This window comes from Akanthomyces muscarius, chromosome 1 (genome assembly GCF_028009165.1).
Source record: "Akanthomyces muscarius strain Ve6 chromosome 1, whole genome shotgun sequence".
Classification (NCBI taxonomy): domain Eukaryota; kingdom Fungi; phylum Ascomycota; class Sordariomycetes; order Hypocreales; family Cordycipitaceae; genus Akanthomyces; species Akanthomyces muscarius.
The window spans coordinates 1,308,997-1,335,369 of NC_079241.1; the positions used below are offsets into that span (position 1 = coordinate 1,308,997).

General features: G+C 54.4%; 12 protein-coding genes across 12 annotated transcripts; 4 read left to right on the plus strand and 8 right to left on the minus strand.

The window, feature by feature from the left end:
• Positions 1-166: 166 nt before the first annotated feature.
• On the plus strand, positions 167-1,679 carry LMH87_005384 (uncharacterized protein; the record flags this gene model as incomplete). The annotated part of the gene is made up of 7 exons (XM_056203095.1): positions 167-427; positions 517-607; positions 685-969; positions 1,030-1,051; positions 1,097-1,142; positions 1,201-1,423; positions 1,474-1,679. 7 exons carry the CDS (start codon positions 167-169, stop codon positions 1,677-1,679), a joined length of 1,134 nt encoding a protein of 377 aa, XP_056058588.1.
• Positions 1,680-1,978: 299 nt separating this feature from the next.
• On the plus strand, positions 1,979-2,479 carry LMH87_005385 (uncharacterized protein; the record flags this gene model as incomplete). Its single annotated transcript, XM_056203096.1, has 1 exon — positions 1,979-2,479. The coding sequence occupies one exon, from the start codon at positions 1,979-1,981 to the stop codon at positions 2,477-2,479; it is 501 nt and encodes a 166-aa protein (XP_056058589.1).
• Positions 2,480-2,912: 433 nt separating this feature from the next.
• Positions 2,913-3,926, plus strand: LMH87_005386 (uncharacterized protein; the record flags this gene model as incomplete). Its single annotated transcript, XM_056203097.1, has 1 exon — positions 2,913-3,926. One exon carries the CDS (start codon positions 2,913-2,915, stop codon positions 3,924-3,926), a length of 1,014 nt encoding a protein of 337 aa, XP_056058590.1.
• Positions 3,927-4,106: 180 nt separating this feature from the next.
• On the minus strand, positions 4,107-4,804 carry LMH87_005387 (uncharacterized protein; the record flags this gene model as incomplete). The annotated part of the gene is made up of 2 exons (XM_056203098.1): positions 4,107-4,398; positions 4,482-4,804. The coding sequence occupies 2 exons, from the start codon at positions 4,802-4,804 to the stop codon at positions 4,107-4,109; spliced, it is 615 nt and encodes a 204-aa protein (XP_056058591.1).
• Positions 4,805-6,138: 1,334 nt separating this feature from the next.
• LMH87_005388 (uncharacterized protein) lies at positions 6,139-6,699 on the minus strand (the record flags this gene model as incomplete). The annotated part of the gene is made up of 1 exon (XM_056203099.1): positions 6,139-6,699. One exon carries the CDS (start codon positions 6,697-6,699, stop codon positions 6,139-6,141), a length of 561 nt encoding a protein of 186 aa, XP_056058592.1.
• Positions 6,700-8,095: 1,396 nt separating this feature from the next.
• LMH87_005389 (uncharacterized protein) lies at positions 8,096-8,383 on the minus strand (the record flags this gene model as incomplete). The annotated part of the gene is made up of 2 exons (XM_056203100.1): positions 8,096-8,256; positions 8,341-8,383. The coding sequence occupies 2 exons, from the start codon at positions 8,381-8,383 to the stop codon at positions 8,096-8,098; spliced, it is 204 nt and encodes a 67-aa protein (XP_056058593.1).
• Positions 8,384-10,487: 2,104 nt separating this feature from the next.
• LMH87_005390 (uncharacterized protein) lies at positions 10,488-12,514 on the minus strand (the record flags this gene model as incomplete). The annotated part of the gene is made up of 12 exons (XM_056203101.1): positions 10,488-10,599; positions 10,663-10,892; positions 10,945-11,081; positions 11,131-11,205; positions 11,257-11,301; positions 11,363-11,412; positions 11,489-11,611; positions 11,677-11,799; positions 11,857-11,896; positions 11,960-11,975; positions 12,041-12,149; positions 12,291-12,514. 12 exons carry the CDS (start codon positions 12,512-12,514, stop codon positions 10,488-10,490), a joined length of 1,284 nt encoding a protein of 427 aa, XP_056058594.1.
• A 2,276-nt stretch (positions 12,515-14,790) lies between these two features.
• LMH87_005391 (uncharacterized protein) lies at positions 14,791-15,829 on the plus strand (the record flags this gene model as incomplete). The annotated part of the gene is made up of 2 exons (XM_056203102.1): positions 14,791-14,853; positions 14,936-15,829. 2 exons carry the CDS (start codon positions 14,791-14,793, stop codon positions 15,827-15,829), a joined length of 957 nt encoding a protein of 318 aa, XP_056058595.1.
• A 1,022-nt stretch (positions 15,830-16,851) lies between these two features.
• LMH87_005392 (uncharacterized protein) lies at positions 16,852-17,918 on the minus strand (the record flags this gene model as incomplete). The annotated part of the gene is made up of 3 exons (XM_056203103.1): positions 16,852-17,187; positions 17,256-17,501; positions 17,682-17,918. The coding sequence occupies 3 exons, from the start codon at positions 17,916-17,918 to the stop codon at positions 16,852-16,854; spliced, it is 819 nt and encodes a 272-aa protein (XP_056058596.1).
• An 857-nt stretch (positions 17,919-18,775) lies between these two features.
• Positions 18,776-20,104, minus strand: LMH87_005393 (uncharacterized protein; the record flags this gene model as incomplete). The annotated part of the gene is made up of 2 exons (XM_056203104.1): positions 18,776-19,891; positions 20,006-20,104. The coding sequence occupies 2 exons, from the start codon at positions 20,102-20,104 to the stop codon at positions 18,776-18,778; spliced, it is 1,215 nt and encodes a 404-aa protein (XP_056058597.1).
• A 721-nt stretch (positions 20,105-20,825) lies between these two features.
• On the minus strand, positions 20,826-23,381 carry LMH87_005394 (uncharacterized protein; the record flags this gene model as incomplete). The annotated part of the gene is made up of 1 exon (XM_056203106.1): positions 20,826-23,381. One exon carries the CDS (start codon positions 23,379-23,381, stop codon positions 20,826-20,828), a length of 2,556 nt encoding a protein of 851 aa, XP_056058598.1.
• A 1,881-nt stretch (positions 23,382-25,262) lies between these two features.
• Positions 25,263-25,734, minus strand: LMH87_005395 (uncharacterized protein; the record flags this gene model as incomplete). Its single annotated transcript, XM_056203107.1, has 3 exons — positions 25,263-25,353; positions 25,420-25,513; positions 25,668-25,734. 3 exons carry the CDS (start codon positions 25,732-25,734, stop codon positions 25,263-25,265), a joined length of 252 nt encoding a protein of 83 aa, XP_056058599.1.
• Positions 25,735-26,373: the final 639 nt, after the last annotated feature.

The following is a 26,373-nucleotide window of genomic DNA, read 5'->3' on the forward strand; positions in this document are numbered from 1 at the left end:
GCCTAGAGCATCGGGTGACTGGCAAACGGGTCGCGCGGAAACTTTGCAATTTATTTCTCTTCTTCCGGAGCCGTGTATATAATGCCAAGTGCTTGCTGGTTCATTCTTCTGCGTTCTACTCGCTTTTAGGACTCCCCCTTTTCCCCATCAGCGCGCCGCCAAAAACATGAAACCGCAGCTCGTAGCCTTGGTGGCTCTGGCGCAGGCCGTCGTCGGGCTCTCGGCGTACGACTACAACAACCCTGGCGCGCAGGTACGCTTCTGGGTGAACAACGACGACGAGGATATCAGCGACGGCGTCGTGACCCAGATGCCGTTTCTGACGGGTGCCGGATTCGCCACACTGCCAATCACAGACTGCTTCAGTGACGATACTTCAGAAACATCGCGCTACGACATTGCGATTCTCGGTGCGCCGCACGACACGGTAAGACTGCTGCTTTACAAGCTCTCTCCCCGCCCTCGCATTCAAAATGTTTCATTGTCAAAAACCGTTGCTCACAAGTCTCTCTGTAGACAACAACCGGCCGTCCTGGCGCCCGGTTTGGGCCTCCTGCCATTCGGTTGGGTAGCAACCAAAAGACGTATGGACTCAGTGTATACACTAGTGAGTTTTTTTTATCATTGATTCAATTGGAGAAGCGCTTTCGCTCCTATTGCCATCATCTTTTTAACAATGTGTAGAACGCGATGCGATGAAGGATTGGGCCACGATTGTCGACTGCGGCGATGCAAAGATGACGTGGTTGGACAACCGCTTTGCGCTCAAGACGCTGGAAAAGGCGCACAAAAAAGTTTCGGGCCGGCCGGCCAAGAGCAGCAACACGTCGAGCGTCCCGAGAATCATTACTCTGGGCGGCGACCACACGACGACGCTAGCTGCGCTCCGTGCGACGGAGAAGCACTGGGGTCCCGTGTCCGTCATTCACTTTGACAGTCACGTCGATACCTGGGATCCCAAGCAGCTCGGTAGGACTTTTTCTTTCATCGTTTGTAAAGCCTGGACAACGATGGCTAACTTGGTGTTAGGCGGCGGAATCTCCGACTACGCGTGAGTAAACCGAATGTGCCTAGCAGAAGCACGCCTAACCAGCAGCAGAGCCTTGAACCACGGGACATTCCTTCATTTCGCCCATGAAGAGGTAAATTACCACCAAAACAACTCCATGGCATATTACTCACCCAAACTGATCAATTCAGAACTTGATTCTCAACTCGTCCATCCATGCTGGTATCCGCGCCCAGGTCATCGACGACTCCGACATGCGCCACGACAAGGACTGCGGCTTCCACGTCATCACGGCCCGAGACATTGACTTTATCGGCGTCCGGGGCATCATCGACCGCCTCCGCAAGAGAGTGGAACACACGCGCGTCTACATTAGCATCGACATTGACGTGTTGGATCCCGCCTTTGCTCCAGGTACGCAACGCCACACCCACGCAGGTTTCTCATTTTGACAAGGAGCAAAGCTACCGGCACGCCTGAAGCGGGAGGCTGGTCTTCGCGCGAGCTTCTCACCATTCTGGCCGGTCTTGACGGGCTGGAGATTATTGGAGGGGATGTTGTCGAGGTCGCGCCGCCGTACGACAATAATGCAGCTACGACAGCGCTGGCGGCCGCCGAGGTCGCCTTTGCTCTCCTTGAGCTTATGGTGTCTACACCCGTCAAAGTTTAGCTGTACGAACATTTCTCATCAGACCCAAAACGTTCAAGAACTATCAAGTTATGCTCGGGTTTTTGAGCGCCGCCATCTCTCGCACGTGTTCCTCTGCAGCTGATGAAGCGAGTGTGCTTGGCATCGAAGGTACACACTTACCCAGCAGCCCACCTTCCCATCAGCTTTCTCGCCCGATAAGCGAGCTTGCATTGTTGTATATAGATGAAGATTAATTCTATTTGTGCGGCACCGCAAACTACACGGTTTTCATCCTCACAATATTTCATACCCTCCCGCTACCTATCATTACGGCAGAGATGTACAAGACCGTTCAGCCTCGACGACGGCGACATATCAGCCACACTCCAACTTGGCCGCGGACCCGATCTTTCAACCATGACGGCGCTGCCGACGAGGAAAGCAACACACACGAAGAGGGCAACCATCTCCTCAACAGCAAAATCGAACGCGGCCGGCGCGTACACCTGGTGGCGCTCCAATGGTGGGCCGACGAATACAAGTCCGCCATCATCTGCGGCCTCAGCATCATCATCCTCTCCGTTGTGCTCTGGCACTACGACGGCAAGCTCGTTCCCCGTCTGTCACCCGGCCTCGATCTAGAAATGCTGGTGATTGCCCTGGTCACGATCAGCCGCGTCGCCATAAGCAATGTGGTCGAGGCCTGCATCTCCCAGTGCGCGTGGATCTGGATCGCCAAGTCGCATCAGCAGCGCACAAACACGGTCGCGCGGCTGGAGGACTTTAAGCTATTTGACGAAGCCTCGCGAGGATTTCTCGGAAGCGTTGCCCTCCTCTAGCGAATGAAGGGACTGTAGGCTGACGCGCTCTCCAAGACGATGCTTTTTGGCTGACCTCTGCAGGCATCTGTCTTGCATCGGTGCCGCCATCGTCATTCTCACGCACGGCTTCGAGACCTTTTCTCAGCAAATGGTCCACTACGTTCAGAAGCCTGTCGTCTTCAGAAACGAAACGGAGAGATTTGCGCCGGCAAATTATCGTAGTGACTATTGGGACAAGGTTGAGCAAAGAGATTAGAATCCAAGTATTCCTGCTCCCGCCGATCTGCCTCTCAGTTACTAATTGTTTCCAGAATTGACTCTCCCACTCTCGACCAAAGCGGCCATTTACACTGGCATTATTGCAAACGATATACCAGTTCTAATACCGTCTTGTTCTACCGGTAATTGTACCTGGCCCGTCTTTCCCACCATTGCTGTCTGCGGAGACTGCATGCCTAAATATGTAAAGAGCGAATGCAGTGGTGAAGGCTGTGTTTACTCCGTTTCTCCCAATACTTCAATCACGGTCCCGCATGGTGATGCAAACGGGGCTTTCAGGGTACGGCCAATTACAGAGCGTCAATCGCTGAAAGGTCAGGGCGACACGGCTTACCTGTCAGTATTTGAAGCCGTGGCAGCCTCTGAGCACAGGCCAAAGACGAACTCTACAGGATTCGAGTGTGCGCTATGGGTCTGTATGGAAGCGTATGACACGTCCATGAATGACGGTCATCTAAGCCAAAAGACCATAGTCATATGGAATGAAACTCAGCTCCAAGAGGAGACCAATGCTCACCTACAGGAGTACGTTTTCGTTAATGTGCCAAAGGAAATGAATACGCTTGAGCATTCGAGACACTCCATCTCGGCTCGGGCAGTAAAGGCCATCCGCAGCTTTATGGACACATTGACCGACGGGTGGTACGAAGACATCGGGGGTAGCGTCAACTTTTCATCAGACTGGGTCGAGGCGATGCATGACGCGAGGACAGCTATGCCTTTATGGATGGAAGGACTGACACTCAGTCTCAGCAACGAGTTTCGCCAGAACGGCGATCTGGAGGATGAACGCAACACCAAATATGAAGGAAGCGCTACAAAACTGGCCAGTTTCGTCAAGGTGAAGTGGTTCTGGATGATATATCCACCACTTTGCCTGGTGGTGAGCATATACTACCTACTTGCCACCGTTGTAGCCAGCGTCCGCGACGACGTTGCCATTTGGAAGGGTGATTCCATGCCGATGCTATTCAGCTGTATTCATCCGGATATTCTGCTACTTGGAAGTAGCAAGATGGATACTCACAAGGGGCTGGATGAGCTGGGCCGCCATGGCATTGCGCTGGCCAAGGCTGAGTCGGGAGCTTGGGTCTTTGAGCCTACTGTCGGACCGGAAGATAAGCGTGGGCGTCTTCGCAAGGCATTCCGAGTGCGCGACCAAGCGGCTTCGAGAGGGTTTGACTGAGTGTAGGCTCGACATGTTTTGCGTGGCGATGCGCACCTATAGGCAGGGTAACGAATGAAATAGCAAGTATAATTAATCATTATCGTATCTAGCCAAACGTATTCAGCAGTAGCGAAAATTAATCCAAAAACGCCCTATTCATGCTCGCTTTTTGTTGTAAGCTCGTAACCCAAAGAAAGATCACCATTTGACCGAGAAGCTGTCCACCTCTTGATCGCTCAACCCCTCGCAGGCGCCACACGCGCATCGGAATCCATACCACCGGTACAGCAGCTCCGGTGTCTTTGTCCGCCCGTAGCAAATCTTGAGCTCCTCCCCCTCGGCGATGCCCTCCTCCGCGCCCACCCACAGACGCAGCCGGCGCCGGGCGGCATCATACGCCCAGTGGATATTGTCGCGCGGCTCGCACGCGTGGTTGAAGCGAGCGGCAATGGGGAACAGCCCCGTCTCGCGACTCACGCCCGTAGCGAAACTAACATCCTCGTCAGCTTTGACCCTCCCCTCTCAAAAGAAAGCTCCAGACATAAAGGGGAGCACAACGGGGGGATCGCTTACCTGTTGGTGTCCCAGACGGCCTCCAGCCACGGCGTGCCGGGCTTAAAGTGGTCGCTGGCGTGGAGCTTCAGCGCCTTGGTCTGCCTCTTGCGGCTGAGCCGGGCCAAGGCCGCGAAGAGGTGGCTGCGCTCGGCGACGACGAGCAGGGGCGTCTCCTCGAGGATGACGTCGTTGTGGGCGAGGGCGCGCGTGGCATAGGCGCCCATGCCGCCGGTGGAGGAGGGCCGGATGACGAAGGCCTTGGTGGTGGTGGTGGTGGTGGTTGGTGATGGTGTCTTGACCGGGGTGGTGGGAGGGGTGGGCAGGGCGGCGGCGGGGTCCATGGCTGCGAGGGAATGGAGAGCAGAGAAGAATGGAGGAAGAGGAAGAGGAAGAAGAGGATGGCTTATATAGAGAGGAAGAGAGGGAGAGGGAGGCACGTGAGGGTTCGTGATAGCCGACGAGGATGTATTGCCGGTGGGCATGGAGGCGATATCCGGAGAGGTGGTGTCGGCTATATGAGGGTTTCGGTTGGTGACCACGACATCACCAGCAACATCATGTTGCAAGTGGCGAGATGAGTTGGACTTGTGAGTTTCAGACGCTGTTGTGGTGCTGGTGGTTGTGGCCGCTACGGCTGTGGTTGGGGCGGTTGTTGGTCAGGCCATCTTCACGATCGGCAGTGGGGCGTTGTTGGTCCGACCTGCAGCCTTGGAGATTGATCCATGTCAGGTCCTGACTTGGGAGAATGGATTCGAGGCCTCGTCTGGGCGGCTCTGCACGCGAAGCGGTGTTGCGACATGCCGGATCCCAACGGGAGCAAGATTGGCGACCCCGTTCGTTTAGGGAGCGGCACGCAGAGTTCACGAGGACGTCTCACGGGCGATAGCCAGTTGGAAGCTGCCGTTTTGCCGCCGATAGGGGAAGAGTAACAGGGGAAAGAGCCGTTGTTGTGAGTGCTCGATTCCGGGGTGGTCATTTTGAGAGGTAGTATAGGAAAGATTCGTAGAGTTTGGATGTTGGCGACGATGTTGAGAATAAAAGAGAAAAAAGAAAGATAAAGCCAACGAGGAGAAAAGAGTGAAGAGAAAGATAAAGCTAATATGGAGACAGAGCAAAAAGAGAGATGAAGCCAATACGGATAAAAAAGTCAAAGTCCAAAACGATAAAAAGTCAGGTCGATATCTTCCGGAGGATAAAAATGTATGGTCGGCTTATGAGGTGATGGTGTTGGATGATGGTGTAACTCTGCCAGTATTAGGTTCAGATTCACTCATCAAAGCACATCAACTCATGTAAATGAATCTCTGGTTTACACGTTATATGAGTTTGCATATACCCCATTGCGCCGGAGGCCTATTTATAGCAATTTAGCCAACCGATTTCCCTAACTCCGCATCCGTCCATGCTCTCGACAGACTATAGTCCCTGAAATATCTCAACCATGTAGGCGCCCAGATGTGCAGCTTTCCAGAAGCCTGCCAAGTCCCGCGGGTATCAATTTTCTTTGCTCAAATACCCCCCTCCAACAGTGTTTTGTGTGGCCAGTGAGACCAATAAGCATGTTAATAGTGTGTAATAGATTAAACAATCTGTAGTGAAAAAAGATAGCAATACAACGCCCCCAAAACGAAAATCCAAAAGAAGTGAAGAATTATGTGCGAAAGTGACGCGTGGATTAGAAGCCAAACTTCTTCTTGGGTCTCAGAGGGCAGTCTCCGCGGCAGTCGGGGCAGCGGAGGCACCCGGGCTTGGCCCAAATTCGTCGGCATTTGCACACCCAGAGGTCGCGGCCGGTGCGGGTGGTGAGGCAGTCAAAGGGAGCGTGGAGGCCCTCGCGAACACCGCACTCGATGCAGAAGCGCCGGAGGGTGATTTGCCTGTCTCGGCCAGGCTGAGGGTCGCGATCAGTAACCAGACGGCCGTGAGAGTCGACGTACGCATGCTGAGGCTGCAGCATGTCAAAGTGCTCGGGAGAGCGAACTCGAAAGCAGACGTAGCATTCAAAGTTTCCAGGCTTGTAGTCGTGACCTTTTTCGCTAGGACGATGTTGGGCAAAATCCTTGGCAGCTCGCATGACAAATTGAGCTTTGTCGTCAGGGTCAGCCATGCCTTGAGGGTCGATGGTTTGGTGGAAATAACGGTTCATGGTGGAGAGGTGAATAAGAGACTGGTAGTCTAGATCACCATAGACCCTTTTTTGCAGGTCGCTAGGCAAACGTTCAATACCTGACTGCATGATGGAGCTGGACGGAGACTGAGGCGAAGGAAGTTGATATGGCTGAGACTGTCGGATTTGAGGAGGTGTTACAACGTGATGTGAGTGTTGGCGTGAGTGTTGGCGCGAGTGGCTTGACTGATGATGATGCTGTTGCTGCTGGTAGTGCTCGTGATATTGCTGTGGCGGCGCTTGCTGATAAAGATGCGAGCTTTGCTGCGGCTGGTAATATTGTTGTTGTTGGTGTTGGTGTTGATAGTGAGGTTGCTGGTTATAGTGATGAGAGTGGTGCCTCCGGTAGGGATCATGAGCAGAATCGGGACTGGGATAATCGGCAGCAGAAGCATTCGATCCTCGATATTTGTGAGCACCGGGAGGAGTGGGCAGGGCGATCATAGTAGAGGACGACATAATCGGGGGAGGAGAGCGGCAGAGTCGTGTCGGTGTGCCGGCTAATCTCGATAATCGATGCAAGGCAGAGGTGTAAGGGCGGCGGGCGATCAAGTACGTGTACGTGCGTGGTGCATGCGACCTGCAGATGCGGTCTCGAACTTGCTGTATTTGTTTCTGAATTGAGATGGCGCGCGTGGTGTGGGTGGCTGTACCAGACTTGTCGTGGTGGTTGGCGGGAAGCGAGTCTTGACTGCAGACCAAAGAGAAGCGCGGATCAAGAGAAGCGAAGGAGGGAGAAGGAGAGCAAAGAACGAAAAGAAAAAGGAGGATAGAGAAGGAAGAAATAAGTAGAAAAGAAAGCTATCTGGGAGTGAGTGGATTGTCTCTGTTACAGCGCGTGTTTTCCGTGCCCACCGGAAACGCAGTCTGGATCGGAGGCGAATTTTTGACTTTAATAGCAAATGCTGGCCCCCGGCTTGCAGGAGCAGACTTGCGACTAACACGACGGGCAAAACCTGGGGTGGACACGCCTCGAACACAGACAGAAGCGGTCCCGTCGGGCGACACAGCAGGTACCGGAGCGGCGGGAACGCGCGCGACGAGAGACCGTGTGTTACCTTGAGCGAGCAGGGGCATCACGGAATAAGACAGTCGAGATCATGGTGTGCGACGAGGGCGGGCGTGTTGGTGGGGGAGGCAAGGAGGGCGGCCCCCCGACGGTGTCAGGCGCCTGGAGCCTGACATGAGTAAATCAAAGAGGCGACAAATAAAAAAGAATAATAATAATGGGTGTCACATTTTATTCTTCTTTGCGTGCCACAGACTGGGTATGTTTCTGGCCATCGCTGGGTGTGTTTCATCCAAGGGTGAGACAGGTATTCCGGCTAGGCTTGCTGGGGCGGGCCTGGCATGCCGCCCTTGGAAGAGAGAGAGAGAGAGAGAGAGCGAGAAGAGGGATGATGCCGCGACGGCGGGCGCAGAAACCGTCAAGTGTATGTCTCGTCTTATTTTCTTCTTTCTTTGACTAAACAAGTCTGGAGCCATGGCTGGCCCAGCGTTTTTCGACGACAGAGTGCTTGCGGTTGTCGGGAACAGTCGAGGGACGAGGTAGGGAGATAGACGGAGGCTTGACGTGGGGTTTCTGGCGGCGACGCGCGGGCAAGGCGGCGGGAGACTGACAGGCATCTAGCGGTAAGTCATCATCAGCGCTGCGAGGCATGCCGACGGCGAGGGCCGCCGAGAATGAACATGTGAACGCCAACTACCTACCGAACACTAACAAGGCAGTGCAGCATTCCGGGGAGGCGTCCATGATGGATGGGTTTGGGTGAGTAGCTGGGTAGCTGGGTAGGTGGTCCCGAGAGGGTGGAGCGGGAGGGCGGAAGGCTTGCGCGGCAAGCGAAGGGTGTGTAGCGTGTTGAAGATGTGTATGTGTATGTGTAACAGGATGGATAAGTAGCCATGATGGTGTTGGTATTGATGGGTGATGCATGATGGGTGATGGGATGGTCGATTTAACCTGTCCGTTTGATGATGTAGAGGGAAATGCAAGTGAGGCTACCTACGAACGAACAGAGCAGAGCAAACGGCTGTTGTCCAATTCCAACGAGGCAAACAGCTCATGAGCGTTCTGGCTGACAGCTGCCGGCAGCTTGGCGCAGCTCGATACAGCTGGCTGCTGGCCACCAACACAGGCACTCTACAGGCGGAAACGTCCCTGTAGGCGATGCCCTGATTCTAGGTTTACAGGGCATCCACCCACCCCCCTTGCAGGGGCCGCCCTGGTCACCACGATTGCCTTGCAGCAGTGGCCAACTCTATCACCACCATCGGCAATTTATTATGTCACCTCTTTCATTTTTACAAATACCCATCGGCCGCCAGAATTAGGAAATACCCATTCCGAGTCAAGAACAAAAATGTCCCGAAATAAACTCAAGCCTCCTGTCTCTACTACCCTGGCCCCAGGTACACACACATATGCAGTCGGTAACCGTGTCATAGCTCTCCTGCAAACACACTTGACACTCGTCCGATGTGTCGCCCTCTCTCCAAGGGGACCAGCCCCCCCCCCCCCCCCCCCCCCTCCTCCTCCTCCCCCAAAGGGGGCGTGTATGTGTGTTTGTGCATCACTGCTGAAATTACTCCCTCTTTCTGTAGATAGCTACCCTTGGACTCGGATAAAACTCTCTTTGCGCGTCCTCCCGTCCGCAAAACAAATCCGTTGCACACACCCACGTTGCACGCTCGCGTTTACTTACATATGTGGGTAGAAGGGGGAGCTGTGCCCGGGGACGACGACTCCGGAATCTAGTTTCCGTTGCAAAAATGCAAACAAGACACCAGAGGTCTGCGATACGTGCCGCGAAATTCATGCAAATCGACTTGATTCGTCCCTTTTCTCTCCCCCGATCTCAGCTGTCATTTTTTCTTTTTGCTTTTAGTTACTGCTTTACTTTTTCCAATCTCATCGCCATCGACGTTACATTTTTCCCCTTGCTTCTTCTTCGCAGGGTCCAGCTCACCATCTCAGACACTGTAATCAAAATGACATGCACTCACTGTAAACTAGGCGGATCCCAAACATCTCGTTCTCTGTGCTGCAGGCGCCCGATAGTCTGCTCAGTACTGCATGTTTCCCGTCTTCTCCGCTTCTAAATGAACCAGCCTTTGTTCCTCATGAACACCAAAAAAAAAGCCACCTGTCATCTGGCTTCGGCCGGGTAATTTAAGGGTAGCTTTTCTCCAGCAGACGATCCGAGCTGCTGCTTTCCGTCGTCGGCGTCCGACTTTCTGCTCATCCGTTCCAGAACCCGACCTGACTCGACCGTCTGTGGCACGTCGCGTAACGGCCAAAGTGAAAAAAAGTTTCGCTCAGCCTTTTTTTCTTAGTTTTCATCTCTCCCTCTGCGACTACCGGTCGGTTGGCATCTACCGAGGGTGCCTCGAAGGTGTGTCGGGGCGTACAAGGGGCGACCCTCGTCCTCCCGAGCAGGGGCCATCCTTACAAACAGCGCGAGGGAACCAACTGCCGTCTAACCAGGTGCTACCAACATGGCACCACACTCGACATGGACTTGTACCACCAACACAAGCAAACGTCCCAAACCTTCTGCAAGCAACATTAGTCATGTAATACATATTTCTAAACAAATCCGCCAGCTTGCATTCGTGCACATTGTCAAGACGAAACTATGGCAAAACTGGATTCGAGTGTATTCAGATAAACAAGCACTTTTTTTAGCTCTCATATATGCTCTTCCTCTCTCTTTTTTTGCCCAGGAAAAATCGCAAAAACGCCATTCATCAGCTAAAACCACATTGCCGATTCATTCCAAACAGCCCGGCACTTCTATCCAATCAATATAGAACAATGCCGTCTCGTTAAACGCTCGACTTTTTCATCTCTCATGATTCTAGTATGTACCACTGCCCTCGACCTGCTCGGCGTGGAATGAGCGCAGGATGGAGTCGGTATCATCAATGGCCAGGGGACGGATATCGGCCAGCTGCTTAATCTTGGCAGTGCTATAAATACCTGTCAGCAACCTCCTTCTCTGTGGGGTAAGTAAGAAACGGGAGGCAACATACACTTCCTTGACCTGCTCGTCGGACATCTTGAGGCCGAGCTGGTCAACACGCGACTTGACCGCGTTCCAGCCGGTGATTCGGCTGCTAATCGAAACGTAGCGGTTCAGGCCAAAGTCTTCGGGGTTGATAATCTCGTAGGTCGAAGGGTTGTTGAGGATGGCCTTGGCGTGGATACCAGCCTTGTGGGTAAAGGCGCAGAAGCCAGTGACGGGGTTGTTGAAAGGGATGTTCTAGGACATGTCAGTGAAACTCATGATGAGCACGACAGAGAACGACGCTTACAATTTGCACGGCGTCGGCAACCAGCGTCTCAAGAGCCTTGAGCTCCTTGAGGTTATACTTGGACTTGACATAGTCGGGCGAGGTGACAACCATACGGGCCATGAAGGCACCGAGGGGAGTGATACCATTACGCTCGCCTGCTTCATGTTAATATATACCCGTTTCTCTTATATGCTTGTGACTAACCAATTCCGAGAACCGAGGTATCGATATGGGTGGCACCAGCCTCAAGGGCGGCGTGGGCGTTGGCGACAGCGCATCCTGAAAAGGGTCAGCTTATTGCTCCATCATATTCCAATTCTGCCAACATACCGGTATCGTCGTGGAAATGAGTCTCGATATCGCAGTGCACGACACCTACAAGCTCGGTTATTAGTACTGTGCCCGGCTGCGCTACAGCTCCACTTTATTGACTCACCACGCAGGGTGCGGACGAGATCGTAGACCATTCTAGGTGTGGCTCCGCCGCTATTGACTCTGGTTAGAATGATACGGCTCCTGCAATATCCTAAATAAAAAAAGCGCTGGGTGTATCAAGACTTACACAGTGTCGGCAATACCAACACGCTGAACGCCGGCGGCATCGACAGCCTTGTACAGAGAGAGCAGATCGACGAGGTCGGAACGGAACGAGTCCTCGGAAGAGAATCGGACCTGGACACCCTCACTGGCGAAGAAGCACATGTTAGCCTCGGGAGCGCCCAGAGCGGCAGCATCGCAAGAACAACTTACCCCTTGAGGTACTCGATGACTTCAATGGCCGTCTTCTGAATGTAGGCCATGCTCTTGCCGTGAGAGAACTCACGGAGGAAGCTGGAGGTACCAATAACGAGATCGACACCGTCGACACCAGTGCTGTGCAGTGTTAGCCTTTGGTCCTTTTTATGTCTCAGCGCGCAGTGACAAACTCACGCTACAGCAGCCTTGGCGTCCTCCATGTTGCACCGAACATCTATTGAAAAAAAAAATATTAGATCGAGATCGTCAAAGCCAATCATTTGTGGCCGTCACATACGGGTAAGAATCTTGGCCTGCAGGAGAGGTTTAGTGTTAGCGAGATCGGCGGGCTGATGATGCACGAGTGGGCAGCACGTACCTTGAGACCGAGGCCGCAGATGGTCTTGCAGTCCTTGAACGACTGCTCCGAGGCGACGGGCGAAGTCAGCTCGATAAAGTCGACGCCGAAAGAGTCGAGAGCCTTGGCACTATTTTATTTTGACTCAGTTAGCAAGTCTGGCGCAGAGCAAATTCCCCCGGGTCGTCGGGCTCCTGCGTGGAGGGGGGACGAGGGGCGGACTCGGAGGGGCAAAAATTTGGGCAGCCGGCGGGCAGCGGGTAGTGCGTACATCTTGACCTTGATCTCGGTGTCGAAGAAGGCGTTGGCAAACTGCTCACCCTCGCGCAGGGTGGACTCGATAATCTTGAAGTTGCCGACGTTGGAGAGGTAGTCGCCGACCGACTGGTAGGGGGAGCTCGCGGAGCGATTTTGGACAGGATGTTGCACGCGGCCGTTTGTGCCATTGGCGGCAGAGCCATTGGCCTCAGCGCCTCCATTGCAGCCTCCGCACATGGTTGCGATGGTGTGTGTGTGAGTGTGAGGTGGTGTGGTGTGGAAGGGTCGGGATGCGCGATGAATGATCGAGGCAGATGTTTCGACGGGATATTTATATATATATTCAATTGCTTGAGAAAATGTCAAGAAGAAAAAGGTATACTCAAAAATTTGTTACAGGTTTTTTTTCTCTGGCTTGTACTGGCGGGGAGGGGCCTTGATATAGCGGGGACCCGAACGCAGCAAAGCTAAAGACTTGCAGCGGCCAGTCCGATTGCCGGAGTTTGTGTGATTCATTCAGAAGCAAATCCCCAGGTCCCGATACGTCAGAGGTCACGTGACACTGCATAACGCCATCAAGCCTCTGAAGCCTCTTGGCTTGATGAATTGCCCAGGCAAACAGCCAGCCAGAGGCCGACCTTATTATTTGGAGCATTCTGCACTGCACTGCATTGCACTGCAATGCACGTTGCTCCGCTCGAGCGATTTACTGCCGATGAATTGGACCCAAGATTCAAAGAGGACTCTGTCTTTTTTTTTTGGCTTCATGGAGCCGGTTCTTCCGACATCAGCGCACTTTTACTCACAGACTCCCTTTACACCCTGACGCATACACTGAAGAAACTCCCCAGCCAAAACCTACCCGCCCTTTTACTTTTCGTGAACCTTCGGAACCTGGGGCAACAGCTGGCCAGAGCTGAAATGCATCCCGATGCTAGCTTTTAGATTGCGTGCAGACACTAAACACTAGCTTTCTTCCGCCCAGCATCTTTCCTCCTCGCGCGCTGCAACGTCCCACGGCATTTGTCTGCCGGGGCTGACGTTGCGTGCGAGATGCGTCGCTCGCAAGTTGCGCCAGCGTACACCGTGCGGTCCAGATGCAGATCGATTTCAAGTAGTTGCCTCTTTGAGTAGACATGCATCGCTGGAGGGTGGTGAGCAGCTGCTTCGCTGCAAAGTCGTCGTGGACTTTTTCTCTCTTTCTCGCTCCCCGGATATGCCGGGAGTCAAGTCTCCTCGAAGATCACGGCCGAGACCAGCCTGACTGCATAAAGACATGCTGTGCACTGTGAATTGCGCTCGAGCGGGTGTTGAAGACGTCAGCTCCGTGGCGTGAAAGAAAAAAAAAAGGTTCCGGGGCCAAATCGGCAAGAGATATGCCGCCCCCAGTTCCAAGATCGTTGGCCGTGCATCTGAGCGCTGCAGTCCAAACTTGTTGCCCGTTCAATCAAAAGTAAGCCAGAGACCACGCAACCTGCGGATTTGAGAGAATGGCGAGTTCGCACATGGGCTGCGGAATAAAATACGCACCAATGAGAAATCTCCAGCTCACAGGCTGTTTGGTGGGAGATGACCCGAGGCCGTGTTGCAGTGTAAATGGTGATATAATAGACCTCTACCTACGCACTGCAAAGTACAAATAGGGTTATATGAGGGGTAGCAGCCAGCCAGCCTCACATGCAGCCAATATTGAAGCTGTGAGCAAGCCACTCCAGCAGCAGAATGAGCACAAATAATAAAGGAATATACTGCCTCGCTGCGTTTGGGCTGTGAAACGCGCCTGCATTACACTTGGCAAACAAAATTATTCCACCGGCGGCATAATTAGCAGTGGTGTTGGGTTGGGCATGCATTTGTCGATTTCCTTGGTTTCTGCTCGTCGGTACCCACAGCAACCTAGACATGAGAGAAAGTCAGCACATAAAAGAACAAAACGTACTGCAGAAAGGTCTCTTGTTCACATTTACGCGGGTTGCAAAACCAAGCGCTCACGGCGCTGTACAGATTTTTAGATGACAATCTCCTTGTAGATCCAGATCTGCGGCCAACTTGGAGGCGGCGTCTTCAACCAACCAGCCAAAGCCATCACTTCTTTGATAATCCAGGCAGAGGCACCCACTGTAATTGTAGCGCGCCCCTGCTGAGGCCAGGGATTAACCAGGCAATTGGGACACTGACAGCCAGTCAAACATAGGCGCCCGCCAGGGGCCGCGACAGGGGGGTGCCTTTTTAGCGGGCAAGAGCCCCTGACACAACCAACGTCATAAGTTTGATGGTCCCTGGAAATGCTAGCTCCAGTGTCCTGGGAGACAGCGTGTGTTGGCGCGGCGCTGGTGTACACTATTTTCGTATTCCCACGACGGTCGTTTGCCCGAATTTTTCTTCTTTCATTCTTTGTTTTTCTCTGTTTTCTACAAAATCACACTCTTTTCTCTGCTGCATACTGCTGCATGAAGCTGCACAACTCCGAAAAACCAAAGACATCCCGAAAAGTCCAAGAGCAGTAGCACCTCATGGTCAACTGCACTCACGCGCCGCCCGAGGCGCACAGCGACGCCGGCGTTGCTGGCGCAGGCGTATGCTCTACCATGCTCTCGTACGAGAGCTGTCCAAGATTCACCAAGCAATCCATAACTAACACGGCTGTTCCACATCTAGATCCTGCTCTCGTTCATGATCGCCGCCGTGCTCGCTCTCGTCCTCTCCACGAGCGTCATCGTCGCCGAGATCCGCGGCCGCCCGTCGACGATCCGCCGCAAGCTCCTCAACGGCTACAGCGACTCGCAGATCATGCAGGGGATCGGCATCCAGTCCGTCGGGCTCGCCAAGATGGACTCGCTCGTGCCCTACCACTTCTTCCTCATCTGGATGCTCTCGCTGCTGTCCATGGCGACGCACAACGCCACGCTGCTCGCCCTCGTCCACGACTACCGCCGCGACTGGGTCCTGCGCTGGCTGCGCCAGGCGCTCATGCTCGTCAACCTCGCCCTCTCCTGCATCTCGGGCGTCTTTGTCCTGCAGGTCGTCTCCAAGAACATGTCCTTTTCCACGCTGCCCGTCGCCTGCGTCTGGGATGGCGACGCGACGCCCTTTGCCAAGCCACCCGGCGCCGACGGCGTGCTGTCGTACGTCGGCACCATTGCCGTCATCGCGGGCAACGTCGTCATCTTCGCCCTCGCCACCTGGTACCTGCACAGCCGCGAGCAGCGCTGGTACAAGGTGGTGCAGCTCGTCGGCCTGCTCGTCATGACGGGCATCGCCGTCGGCGCCGCCGTCCGCATCATCCTGCTCTCGTCGGCGTTTGGCAAGCCCTCGATCCCGCTCGCCGACCAGGACGAGAAGCAGTGGAGCTTCGGCCAGCTGCTGTCCATGCTGCTGCTCGTCCTGCCCCTTGTCTCGGCCATTGAGATTTACAGAGGCGACGTCCAGATGGCGCCGCCCGTCGAGGACGAGAGGCAGCCGCTGTACGACGGCGAGCTGCAGTCGAACCCGCACAACAAGTTCCAGCCGAATCCCTTTTTCGGCTCCCAGACCAACTTGTTCAAAAAGTAGAGTGTTTGAAAAGTACGGTGTTGCGAAGAAAAAAAAAGGATTTCGAGTCTTGGGAATTCGCAAAGAATAGATTTACAGCATAGCGTTACTAATGCATTAATGGCAGAGGACTTACTGCATCTTTACATAGGGGCGTTTATTGAGCTACCTGAAAAATACAGCATATTATAATTTCTCCGTTATAAAAATAGCATCCAACAATAGATCTATTTCAAGAACGCGCAGAGTTCGATCCTCGCATATCTCAATCACACTATGCCCTACGGCCAAGGATATGGCAGCTGGCTGGAGCGTGAGGTCACCTGCCTTTGTAAGGTGTGGCCGCCTCATTCCACCCAATAAGCCTCATTCGCACTCGGCCTTGAATTCCAACACTGACAGTTCTCACATACAAAAGGTCGCTGATGCATGGGTGTGTTGCGTATTTGACTTTGCCGACACATTTCTGCGAGCTTGTTCGTGTCTTGTGACACCGTCAGGGGGGTGGTAGCTCTCATCGAAGCTCTCTCGAGGGAAGGAAAAACTAGAAACCTCGCAGAGCCTCCTTCATTCTTGTTCACGAGGCCGACCAACTTTTGCGTCAGACAGTGTCAGACTTGCAGATTGAGAAAAGAGAGAAAAAAAATCTCCGACCGGCGCTATGCAGGGCGAGCAGAAGTTCCAGATCAGATCTGCTGCATACCAGTCACCGCGATTTTACGTCGCTGCTTTTACTCGGTCCTGCATGTCTTGCGGTAAATCAAATTGACCCGTGACTTAGAATTAGTCGGTTCTCGTATCAAATCACGGTGGCCAATTTTAATTGGTAATTGGTATATTTATTTTCAGTTTATTATCAGTGCTGTTAGCTCTGAATGTTCCATCTGTATATGCCCAGTTTATAGAACAGTGCACTTTGCTGGCAAACCACACGGGCCCTCCTTGGGCTCTTTTTGCTTCTTGGGCGTCTCCTGCGTAGTAGCTGGGGCAGGCTTGCTCGCCTTGACAGCCGGTGTCCCCTCTTTGGACTCACTACCATGTATTCAAGCGCCCTTGACGGCGTTGTAGAAGGCCTCGCCCTGGATGGTGGCAACCTCGAGCTCCTTGGGGGTGGGCTGGCGGGAGCCGTCGCCGGCGGAGAAGGTGCCGGCACCCCAGGGAGAGCCGCCGTGGACCTCGCTCAGGTCGGCCAGCTGACCGAAGCATTTGGCGTAACCCAGAGGGACAAACTGGATGCCGTGGTGGGCAAGAGTCGACATGGCGGCGAGAGCGGTCGACTCCTGGCCACCGCCGAGGGTGCCAGTGGAGATGAAGACACCGGCCTTCTTGCCCCAGTAGCCGCCCGAGGACCAGATCTGGCCAGTCTTGTCCCAGAAAGTCTGCAGTTCATCAAGTAGTTAGTTTTCAATGTCTTTTCGGTCGCAAGTCGCGCGGGATTGTTCCCTACCTTCCACTGGGCAGGGAAGTTGCCGTAACGGGTGGGAATTCCGAGCAGGAAGCCGTCGTAGCCGAGGAGCTGCTGGGGATCCTCGAGGACGGTCACGTCGGTGGGCTTGGCAGGAGCGTGCATCTTGTCGAGAACATCCTGGGGCAGGGTCTCGGGGATCTGGAAGAGATCGGCAGTGCCGCCAGCCTTTTCGACACCGGCCTTTTCAGCATCAGCGAGCTGCTTGATGTGGCCGTACATCGAGTACTAAAAACGGCATGTTAGCGATTGTCACTTTTTTGACTTTTTATTTGCGCATGTTTGAAGCTTGGGAGGAAGCTCTGGCAAGCCAGAAAGAATCGGGGACAGAAGAGGGGCAGCGAGGGGCAGCGAGGGGTAGCTTCGACATCCGGGGACGGGACGCCCAGCGAGAAGAGGACAACGTACGTAGACAATCGCAATCTTGACCATTTTGGCGGTGTTATTTCGAAACGATGAAGCGAAAAGGAGTTCAGGAAATGATTTACTCAAACAGTGTAGGATGAGAATGGAAGAGAGGGGAGGACTGATGGTTACTAGCCATGGCGGGACGGTGGAGCTCTTATACGTTAACGAAAGCTGAGGGGTCTTGTAGCTACCAGCCTCGCAGCCGAATGCAGCCAATTTTAGCCTCTCATGGAACATTCTCCTTTTGGGATGATCGGGTCTTCATCTCCACCCTGCCGCAGCATTTGTGATGCTTGCTAAGAATAAAGATGGCGCTGGCCGCGAGTATGTACCCTACACATCCCAAGGCGGGGCAAGTATATGGCCTCCGTGCAGCTGGACAATGTTTATGGCGCAACCGAGTTGTTTTTCATGACCAATCCAGGCGATCCGGAACTACCCAGGCCGACCCTGAATCGTTGCAAACTGCCGTGATGTGGCCTCGATGAAAAAGTTCTGTGGCACCAATCTGCCATTGGCGTGCTTTATCACGGATTACATGAATCTGACCAACCGATCCCCCCACCTGCGAGCTGCCCAGGGTACATGCTAATTTGGTGGGGGTTGGTGGGGTTTCCGAGTACTGCCATCAACAGCCCATGCAGCAAGCTTCAGAGCTCGGATGGGCTCTTCAGTGGACTGTTTTCTTCTCTGGAGCGGGGTCGGTTGGCAATTGGCGACAGGCGTTGACGAGCGTCGAGTCGAGCTTAGCTAAAGCTTGCATAAGCCATCTGCCATCGCGATGCACAAACGGTGGCTCAGCGTGGATTTACTCGCCGCAGCGTAAAATTAGCTCATTCAAGCATAAAAAAAAAAAATAAGTCGTCATGGAATAGAGTGAGTTGTACAAACCGCATCTATGCCAATATAAACGAAAGAGTGCAGAAAATATCTTTACATTCTATATCCTCTTACTTTGGTAGGTGCCTGATTATAAACAAAATTCACAAACGCCAACCCACTCAAACAAAAGAATCGCTAAAGCTACATAATATCAAACAAGCTTGCCAGTAGAAAATGCAAATATCGTCACGTCATGTACAGGTTCTCACAGATCAATGCTGGTGCCTCTCAATCACAATCTGCGGCACCGGTCCTGTGAAGCTGCCCGACCTTTGCGACCGGCCCGCTTCCGCCGGCGGTTGCAGCTCACCAGAGCCAGATGCCGGGCTGTTGCTGCCCTCGGTGTAGCCCGGCGGCAGAGTATCCGAGCGCGACGGCGACGGCGACGGCGACGGCGACGCCTCCTCGTAGCCCGGCGGCGGCCGATCGTCCCCGCCGCCGAGATCCAGCGGCACCTCGACCAGGTCCGGGCTGGAGCCCGCCAGCGGCACGTCGCTGCTCACCCTCGCCGCGCTGCCGCCGCGAGAGTACGCCGGGGACGGGGGCCCGCTGTCGGCGCTCACAAAGGAGCTGACGCTCCTGTTGCGGCTGCGTCGCGACTCCGGCCGGGCGGCCTCGCTGATGCTCGCCGCGTCGGCCAGCAGGCCCATGCGCTCGCTGTCGTTGCTGCTCGCGCGCACGCGGCTGCCGTCGTGCCGCGCCACGCCCAGGTCGCCGTACGAGACGGTCGACACGGACCGCAGGCGCTGGCCCTGCGCGCGCGTGGCGTCCTGCCGCAGCTCGCCAATCGCCTCGTTGCTGGCGGCGACCTCCTCGCGGGCCCGGCGCGAGCGCTCCCGGATGTCGGCCAGCGCCGCGGCGTCGTTGCGCGCCCGCGCCGCCTCGCGCTCGACCCGCCGCTGCTCGCGCTCGACGATGTGCTGCCGCCGCACGTTGCGGATCTGGTACAGCGCCTCCATCTCCTCGTCGCGGAGCGCCTCCTCGCGCTCCTCCGTCGGCAGGTCGACGATGACGTCGACGCCGTCGCGGTCGCCCGCGCGGCCCAGCACCTGCTCGTTGGTCGATGCCTCGGCTCGGTAGGCGGGCAGGGTCATGACGGAGCGGACAGAGGTGTTGCGGTCCACGCCGCTGCCGCCGGCCGTCTGGGCTGGTTGCGGCGCGGCAACGCTGGGGGTGGCCGACGCCAACTCGGTCGTGTCGGCGGTGGTCGTCGATTCATATCCTTGCGTGCGCGATTTTTGTCGGGCTTGTCGTTTGGAGTACCAAGTCATTGTGATTGTGAGGACAGCGACGACGAGAAAGAGGCCCAAAAAGCCGCCGATAGCAATCTAGACATTTTGTCAGTAAAGAGCTTGCGTGGCCCGCCTGGTCTGCCATTGCAGCCGGTCAATGTTCCCATTTGCAGACGAGTCTCGCCGCTCAAGGTAAAAAACGTCACGTACCGCAGCGCTGGATACATCTCGTCGCACCAGCCCTCGGGCCTGAACGAGGCCCTCCGCGTAAGCCGTTGCATGGCGCGGGGACCAAGCTGGTAGGTGCATAATGGTTTGCTGGTCGGAGCTCGTCGGTCCCGGTGCTCGAGACTTGCTTCGACGGGACTATGGCAGCCCCAATCCGCTGTGAAGAATGCTAGAATAAGAATAAAGGATGGAGTGCGGAAAAAGTGATGATGAAGTGGCAAACCAACACCAGCCACTGGCTGCACACCGCATGCGCCAGGGGTGTTGCTGATTCCCAACGAGGCTGGCCAAGGTCGCTGGAGCCCACTGAGGCTGAGCCTGCGCTGCTGGAGCCTTTTTTCTTGGCTACAACAATGAACAATGACACGGCCTTGCAACAGGCTGCAGATAGTGGGACGAGGAGAATTTGTCTTGCGAGCGCTAAAAGACGGTGATAACTTGTTAATCTGCAAAAGCAGGCATGGTGCAATTAGGTAGGTCGCCGATGGCCAACGGCGTTGTTTTGGCCCAACGGGCGCATGCCTTAGCGGCAACAGCGTCTGCAGGTCCCCAAATCGGCCGTCACAGGCCAGTCGCACCTGTATGTTAGGCTGATTTATTGATTTGGAATATGCCATCTTTCGCCTTGGCAATTCACAGCGGTGAGTACTTACGGCCATAATTTGCTTGTTGACGGTCCAACGCCAGTAGAGCGTCCCTCGCTTGGGTTGCCTGTCTTTAAGAGAAATGGCCGACATATCTACAACCATCTTAGTGCCCTGTTTTATCATGTGTTTGAAGGTTCTATTATTCGCTATATTGACTACCGCGCCATCATTTGCATTCTCCGCCGCAAACCTGGTATAAACGGGCTTCCGCTCTCATCCTTGTAATGCTGAAACAAAGCGCGTCTCATGAGCCCCCTCGGGGCGCGTCTGCCTGTGAACAGTTCAAACTGCGCAAAACCTTGTTCTGGGAGAAGATCAAGGCCGTCCATGGCAACCCATCCCTTGAACGCCGCCGCCCTCGCTTGCTGCAGCAGAGGCGTGTCCAGTGTCTTGTAGCCGAGCTCAAACACGACGCCACCCGTAGGGCTTGCTAGCCACGGCTCCGGCGCCGTAAACGTTGGCGCGGGCTCATCGCCGATTTGGTGCGTAGGGATGCAAGATATGAGAATCGTTGGCACCCTGTAGTCTGCCGGCCACGGCTCGTCCCGCGTCTTCAGGATGTGGAACCGAACCTCGGTGCCGTTGATGAGCAGATCCGTGTCCTTTTCGAACAGGTTCTGAAAGTGCGCCACCACCTTCTCCGCGTTTGCCAGTGTGCGATTGCAGATGACGATGTTGCGCACGCCGATCTGCAGCATGGCGTAAATTGCTGCCCGCGCCATACCGCCCGCGCCTATGATCACGCCACACGTGGTTGGGCGCACGGCATTCGCGGGTGACAGGCCACTCTGGATGCAGGCTTTGATTCCAACCCAGTCTGTATTCTCACCGTAAAAGGCCCGAACCTTCCCAGTGCGGTTCATGTTGTTGAATAAGGCCGAGCCCGTGGGAACTGAGCCGTCGTCGTTGAGATGTCGGATCGGAATCAGTGTATTCACAGCTCCGATTGCGCGAGCATGGCGACTCAAAGAGTCCGTGAGAGATATAGCTTCCACTTTGAAGGGCAGGCCGACTGACGCTCCTCCAAAACAAGGATCTCGGATAAGATGCTGGATGCTACTCAAGGAGGTGCAGGAGTGTGGCCGGTACTCGTGAGACAGTCCATAGCTAATGAGGGCCGAGTTGTGCATGATGGGTGACATGCTGTAGTCAACCTTGGCTCCAAACACATACAGCTTCATCGGCTCGTAGACGAAGGATGCGAACAGAGACTTTGTAGCTTGCATCGGTGTGATAGCTGAGTTGACGTCGATCTCGCAGGGCATCTCAGAAATAGCCGCCGCCGAGGCTACCGTCAGAAGAGAATTAAAGCATGCCGAAGTTCGACCAAGAGATCCCGTGTTGTACGCGGCGACTGGTATCTTTCGGTCGGGAAGCATAGCCAGCGTTGCCCGAAATTGTGCCACTTCCACATTATCTTGGAACGACGAGGCAGAGCGGCTGAATCGAACACTATCACAGCATACGCCAACAGCTTTGCCATACAAAGCCTTCCAGTAATGGTCGCTCCATGCCTCCGAAGGCACAGACATCTCTCGGCAGCCAATCACCCTGGAGCGCCGTCGTCCTTTGAGAAGAGTCCGCATATCGTCGCTTTCTAGACGCAAGTCTATCGTGACCATTTCCGGCGCAAGTTTGAGGGTGTGGGCCATTAACTGCCTATAGGTCCCCCAAACAGCCGGTTCAGCGGTTTCTTCAACTCTAAGATGGCAAATAATTGGCAAGACGGTGGTTCTTCTGACGATCGCCACGGCTTTTGTGATATCAGCTGCAAGAGTGGAGCTAGCAGTACGAGCATCGCCTGAAGCGTCGGGTCTGGCCATGTCAATCGTCACCTCCACAGCATCCGCGCCGCATACGGCTTCTTCGATGTCGAATTTTCTGGTCAAGATGTGGTCGATGGGAATTGGTATGATATATGTGAACTGGCGTTCTTCAAGCGGGATAGATGCCAGTGGGAACGCCGAGTCAACAAAGGGAATGGTGGCGACAGGATACACCAACGACAGGAATTTTGTAAAGTGCTTTTCCGCGTGTTTCAGCGCTAGTGAGGGGATGAAGACGTCGTCGGGCGTTGACGCCTCCGCAATGTGAGGCGACTGCTCGGTAATGTTGAAGAATTCGAGATTGGTGCAAGTGCGAAAGAAAATTGTGGCCACGGTGATTAGGCTCTCGACCTTTCGCTCATTGTCTAGATTTAGGTGGGATTTGATCGCCACTGCATCTCGAGAAATGTGAACGACTGGATTGCTGCCGGCAAAGTCTCGCAGAAGTAGCTGCACATGTCGGCCCATCCACGAGCAGACGAGAATGCGACCGTTTAGGTTCTTCTTTAGCAAGTCCCCCAGGATCTCAGCCTGCTGCAGTTGGCAGCTCTCGGTGCCGTGCGACTTGCGATAAGACGACGACGTCATGCCGTGTGCGCGTTGAAATGCAGCCTCGAGATCAATCACGGTTCTGCTCAGTGCGGTGGACGCAATGACGGCGAGAGTAGACTTGCCACTCCCGCGCACTCCCACGAGCACGAGTGTCGCATCTTGGCGGAATTCAGACACCGAGTTGGAGAGAGGTTCGAGATCCGGCGACGCCGCTCGGCTTGGCGGGGTGGATGAGCCCTTCTGATGGTGATGAACAAATCTGGAGCTGGGCTTGGTTCTTCCAACAACGTCAGGTTCTGTAAGTGAGGCGAACGGCCGCTTCACACCTGCCATGGTTGTGATGGTGCATGACTGGCCAGACGTCTCGACAATGTTCAAACCCGGAGCACAGGATTATTTTTCTCCAACTGTGGTTGCGTTGGGAACCTTTGCGAGGCTTGAACTCGAGACCGATGAGCGGAGGAGGTTTGCGCCTGCTGGATAAGACTTTACCCGGCCACGGTTTCCCCGCATAATTACCCCACGATTTCCCCACGCTGCGCGCAATAGCCGGTTCAATCAGTCGCTGTAGCATTACGAATCCCCAACCCTGGAGAAACCGAAAAAAAAAAAGAATCCCTGCCCATCACCATCGTTTCACTTACCTGGAAAACGACAACATCTTGCCGACTGATTCTATTTCGCGAGAAATTCTGCTTCATCCGGGCGCAGGCAATTACTTGTCTGGCTGGCCGCATGCCAGCAATCGCCACTGAGCCGGAGGATGCCCCGGCGTGCGCGAGGCCTCTCAGCGGCAGCGGACATGAAAGTCGCCAATGTCTCACATGCACCGAAGCGACAACGCGTGTCCCTCGCTTGCGATGCTTGCAGAACCGCTCGAGAGAGATGCGACGGTGAAAGACCACAATGCGGCACTTGCACCACAGTGAACCGCATCTGCTCCTATACTCCAGCACTGAGAAAGCGCGGCATCAAAACGGGCTACTTGAGAGCAGTAGAACTGTCTCTCGCCTGGGTATTCGCCCGAGCTCCCGAGGCCGAAGAGGCTCTCCATCGACTTTTCGTCGAAAACGATGGCAGCGCCGCCGACCAGCTCTTTGTCTCCAAAGGGAAGACGAGTGATCGCCTCTACAAGAAGTGGATCGGCGGCCTCATATACAATGACATCGACAAGATCCTCTCCGAAGATAGACCAGCTCGAGTTGAAACATCATCAGATGACTCAAACTCCGAATCAACCCCAGGAGGAGCCGAGCCCGAGCTTGGTAGCATTGGTGGCGGAATGGCTTCTATACCATCGTTCGCCAAGCCAGAAATTGGATTGTCTCCGGGCCCTGCTCAAGTCCAGACGTCATCGATACCAGTAATTAGGTATCCCAAGCTGCCTTCTTCATGGCGCCGCCTCGTCGATATCTACTTTACATATACTCACTGTTGGCTACCCATCGTTCAGCAAGAAGAGGTTTATTTCGCCGCGATGTTATACACTCCCGACGGCCTACAAATAACATCCGGCAGCGATCCATATGCCATGGCTTGCCACGCACAGCTTTGGGCGATTCTTGCAATTGGGGCATTTCAAGAAGTGAATTCTGGGCGCTCGCTACAGGATGGGTCTGCATCCCCCCAAGAAGTGTACGACTTGGCGAGGAGTCTCATACCTAACGACGACTCCAATCATGAGCACCCCATGGTCTGCACTATGCTACTTCATGCATTGATTCTCATGGGAAAGGGAAATGGGATGGCAGCGTGGCTCATTACTGGTCGTGCAGGACGACTCATTTTGTTGACAGAACACGACTTGGGCGAGGGCGGCTGTGTTGAACGCCGCGTGCTAGCCAAATGCCCACAGCTGGCGGCATGTTGTGTTTTGGACACGCTGCTCTCAATCTGTATAGGAAAGCCAGCACAGCTGGCATTAAACGTTGACACAAGCGATCAGTCGGCATTATTCTCCCTTTATCCCGAGGCTGCAGGACCCTGGCGACCCTTGCCTGGATTCGGCTCAGCTTCCAAGACGCAACCCGCCACCAGCTACCCATCCCTCACACTATATCAGCTTCTTGAATTCAGCTTACGGACAGGAGAGGCAACATACTCCGCCAGAAGCCTGCACAGCAGAGCGCGACACACAAACAACAACGGCCTGGTCGAGTCGCTGCACCCGCAGCTACTGTACTGCAGCTCCCTCAACGTCGGAGCGTCCATGCCTCATATCCCGTCGGCGTTGTTGCTGCAAGTAGCCTTTCTGGCAAGCTCCATTCTCGTCTCGGGATACCGCGCGTCGCTTCTCTTCACCTTGCTAGAAATAGTAGAGCTTAGCATTGAGTACTTTGGAGAGAGCGGGACGCCGCCGCTGTTGGCATACTTTATGCAGTCGATAGAGAGGCACATCGACTTTGAGGACATGCGGCCGAGTGATCGCGCAAAATGGTCGCTCTTGCTGAAAAGACTGCGGTCTCCTTGGCAGAATGGTCAGTCCAACGAGAACACAACCTCAGGTGGACATGGCGTAGCAGACACTCCGCATTTGCAAATGCCGAGTTCATTCTCCCCGCAGCCATTTGCTGGGAGCTACGAGTCTAGCTCGAGAGTCGTCGCCAGGGATGAACATACCAAGAGCCAACTTTTTTCCGCCGACGGTCAAGATGGGTACGCGAACATTTATCCTGTACCTGTCCATTCGGCGGGCACCGTGCAGTCGCCTTCCCTTCACACCCCCAGCGTCCACCTGCAGACCTCTCCACACCCCAGCTTGCTGCATGATCCGGGGCTTTGTCCGCCCATTGATTACGATGCAATGCTGGAAGAGCTTGGCTCTATTGACTATACTGACAATGTGGAGCTTGACGCGCAATTCATGGCGAATCTTGGATTTGCGCCCGGGTGCAAGACGCCCGACAGCGTGGGCGATTTGGCACACTGATGGTACATACCGCGCTGTTCTCTCATGATTAGATGCTGCAGGCACTATTCTCTAGTTATCATTCGAATTAACAAGCGATTCATGAATTTGAACATTCTGCATGATGAAATATTGATAGACCTTTCCATGATTTCTGCGGCATTCATCTCATCTATCTCATCTTATTTGACATTGCATTTATCTGTCCTGCGTGTGAGACTGATTCAAGTCTCTACTACGGTGTATCGGCCCGCCCATAATCTGGGGAAAGTCGGAATGCTAACGTTGCAGTCGCCGATTGCGGGGGATTCTGGCCGAAAAGTCTTGCCGTGAGACTGCATGCGCTTTCCGACGCGGAATCGCTACCAGTGGTAGAATTACCCCAAGCTGACCAGTCATTTACCAAAACGAATAAAA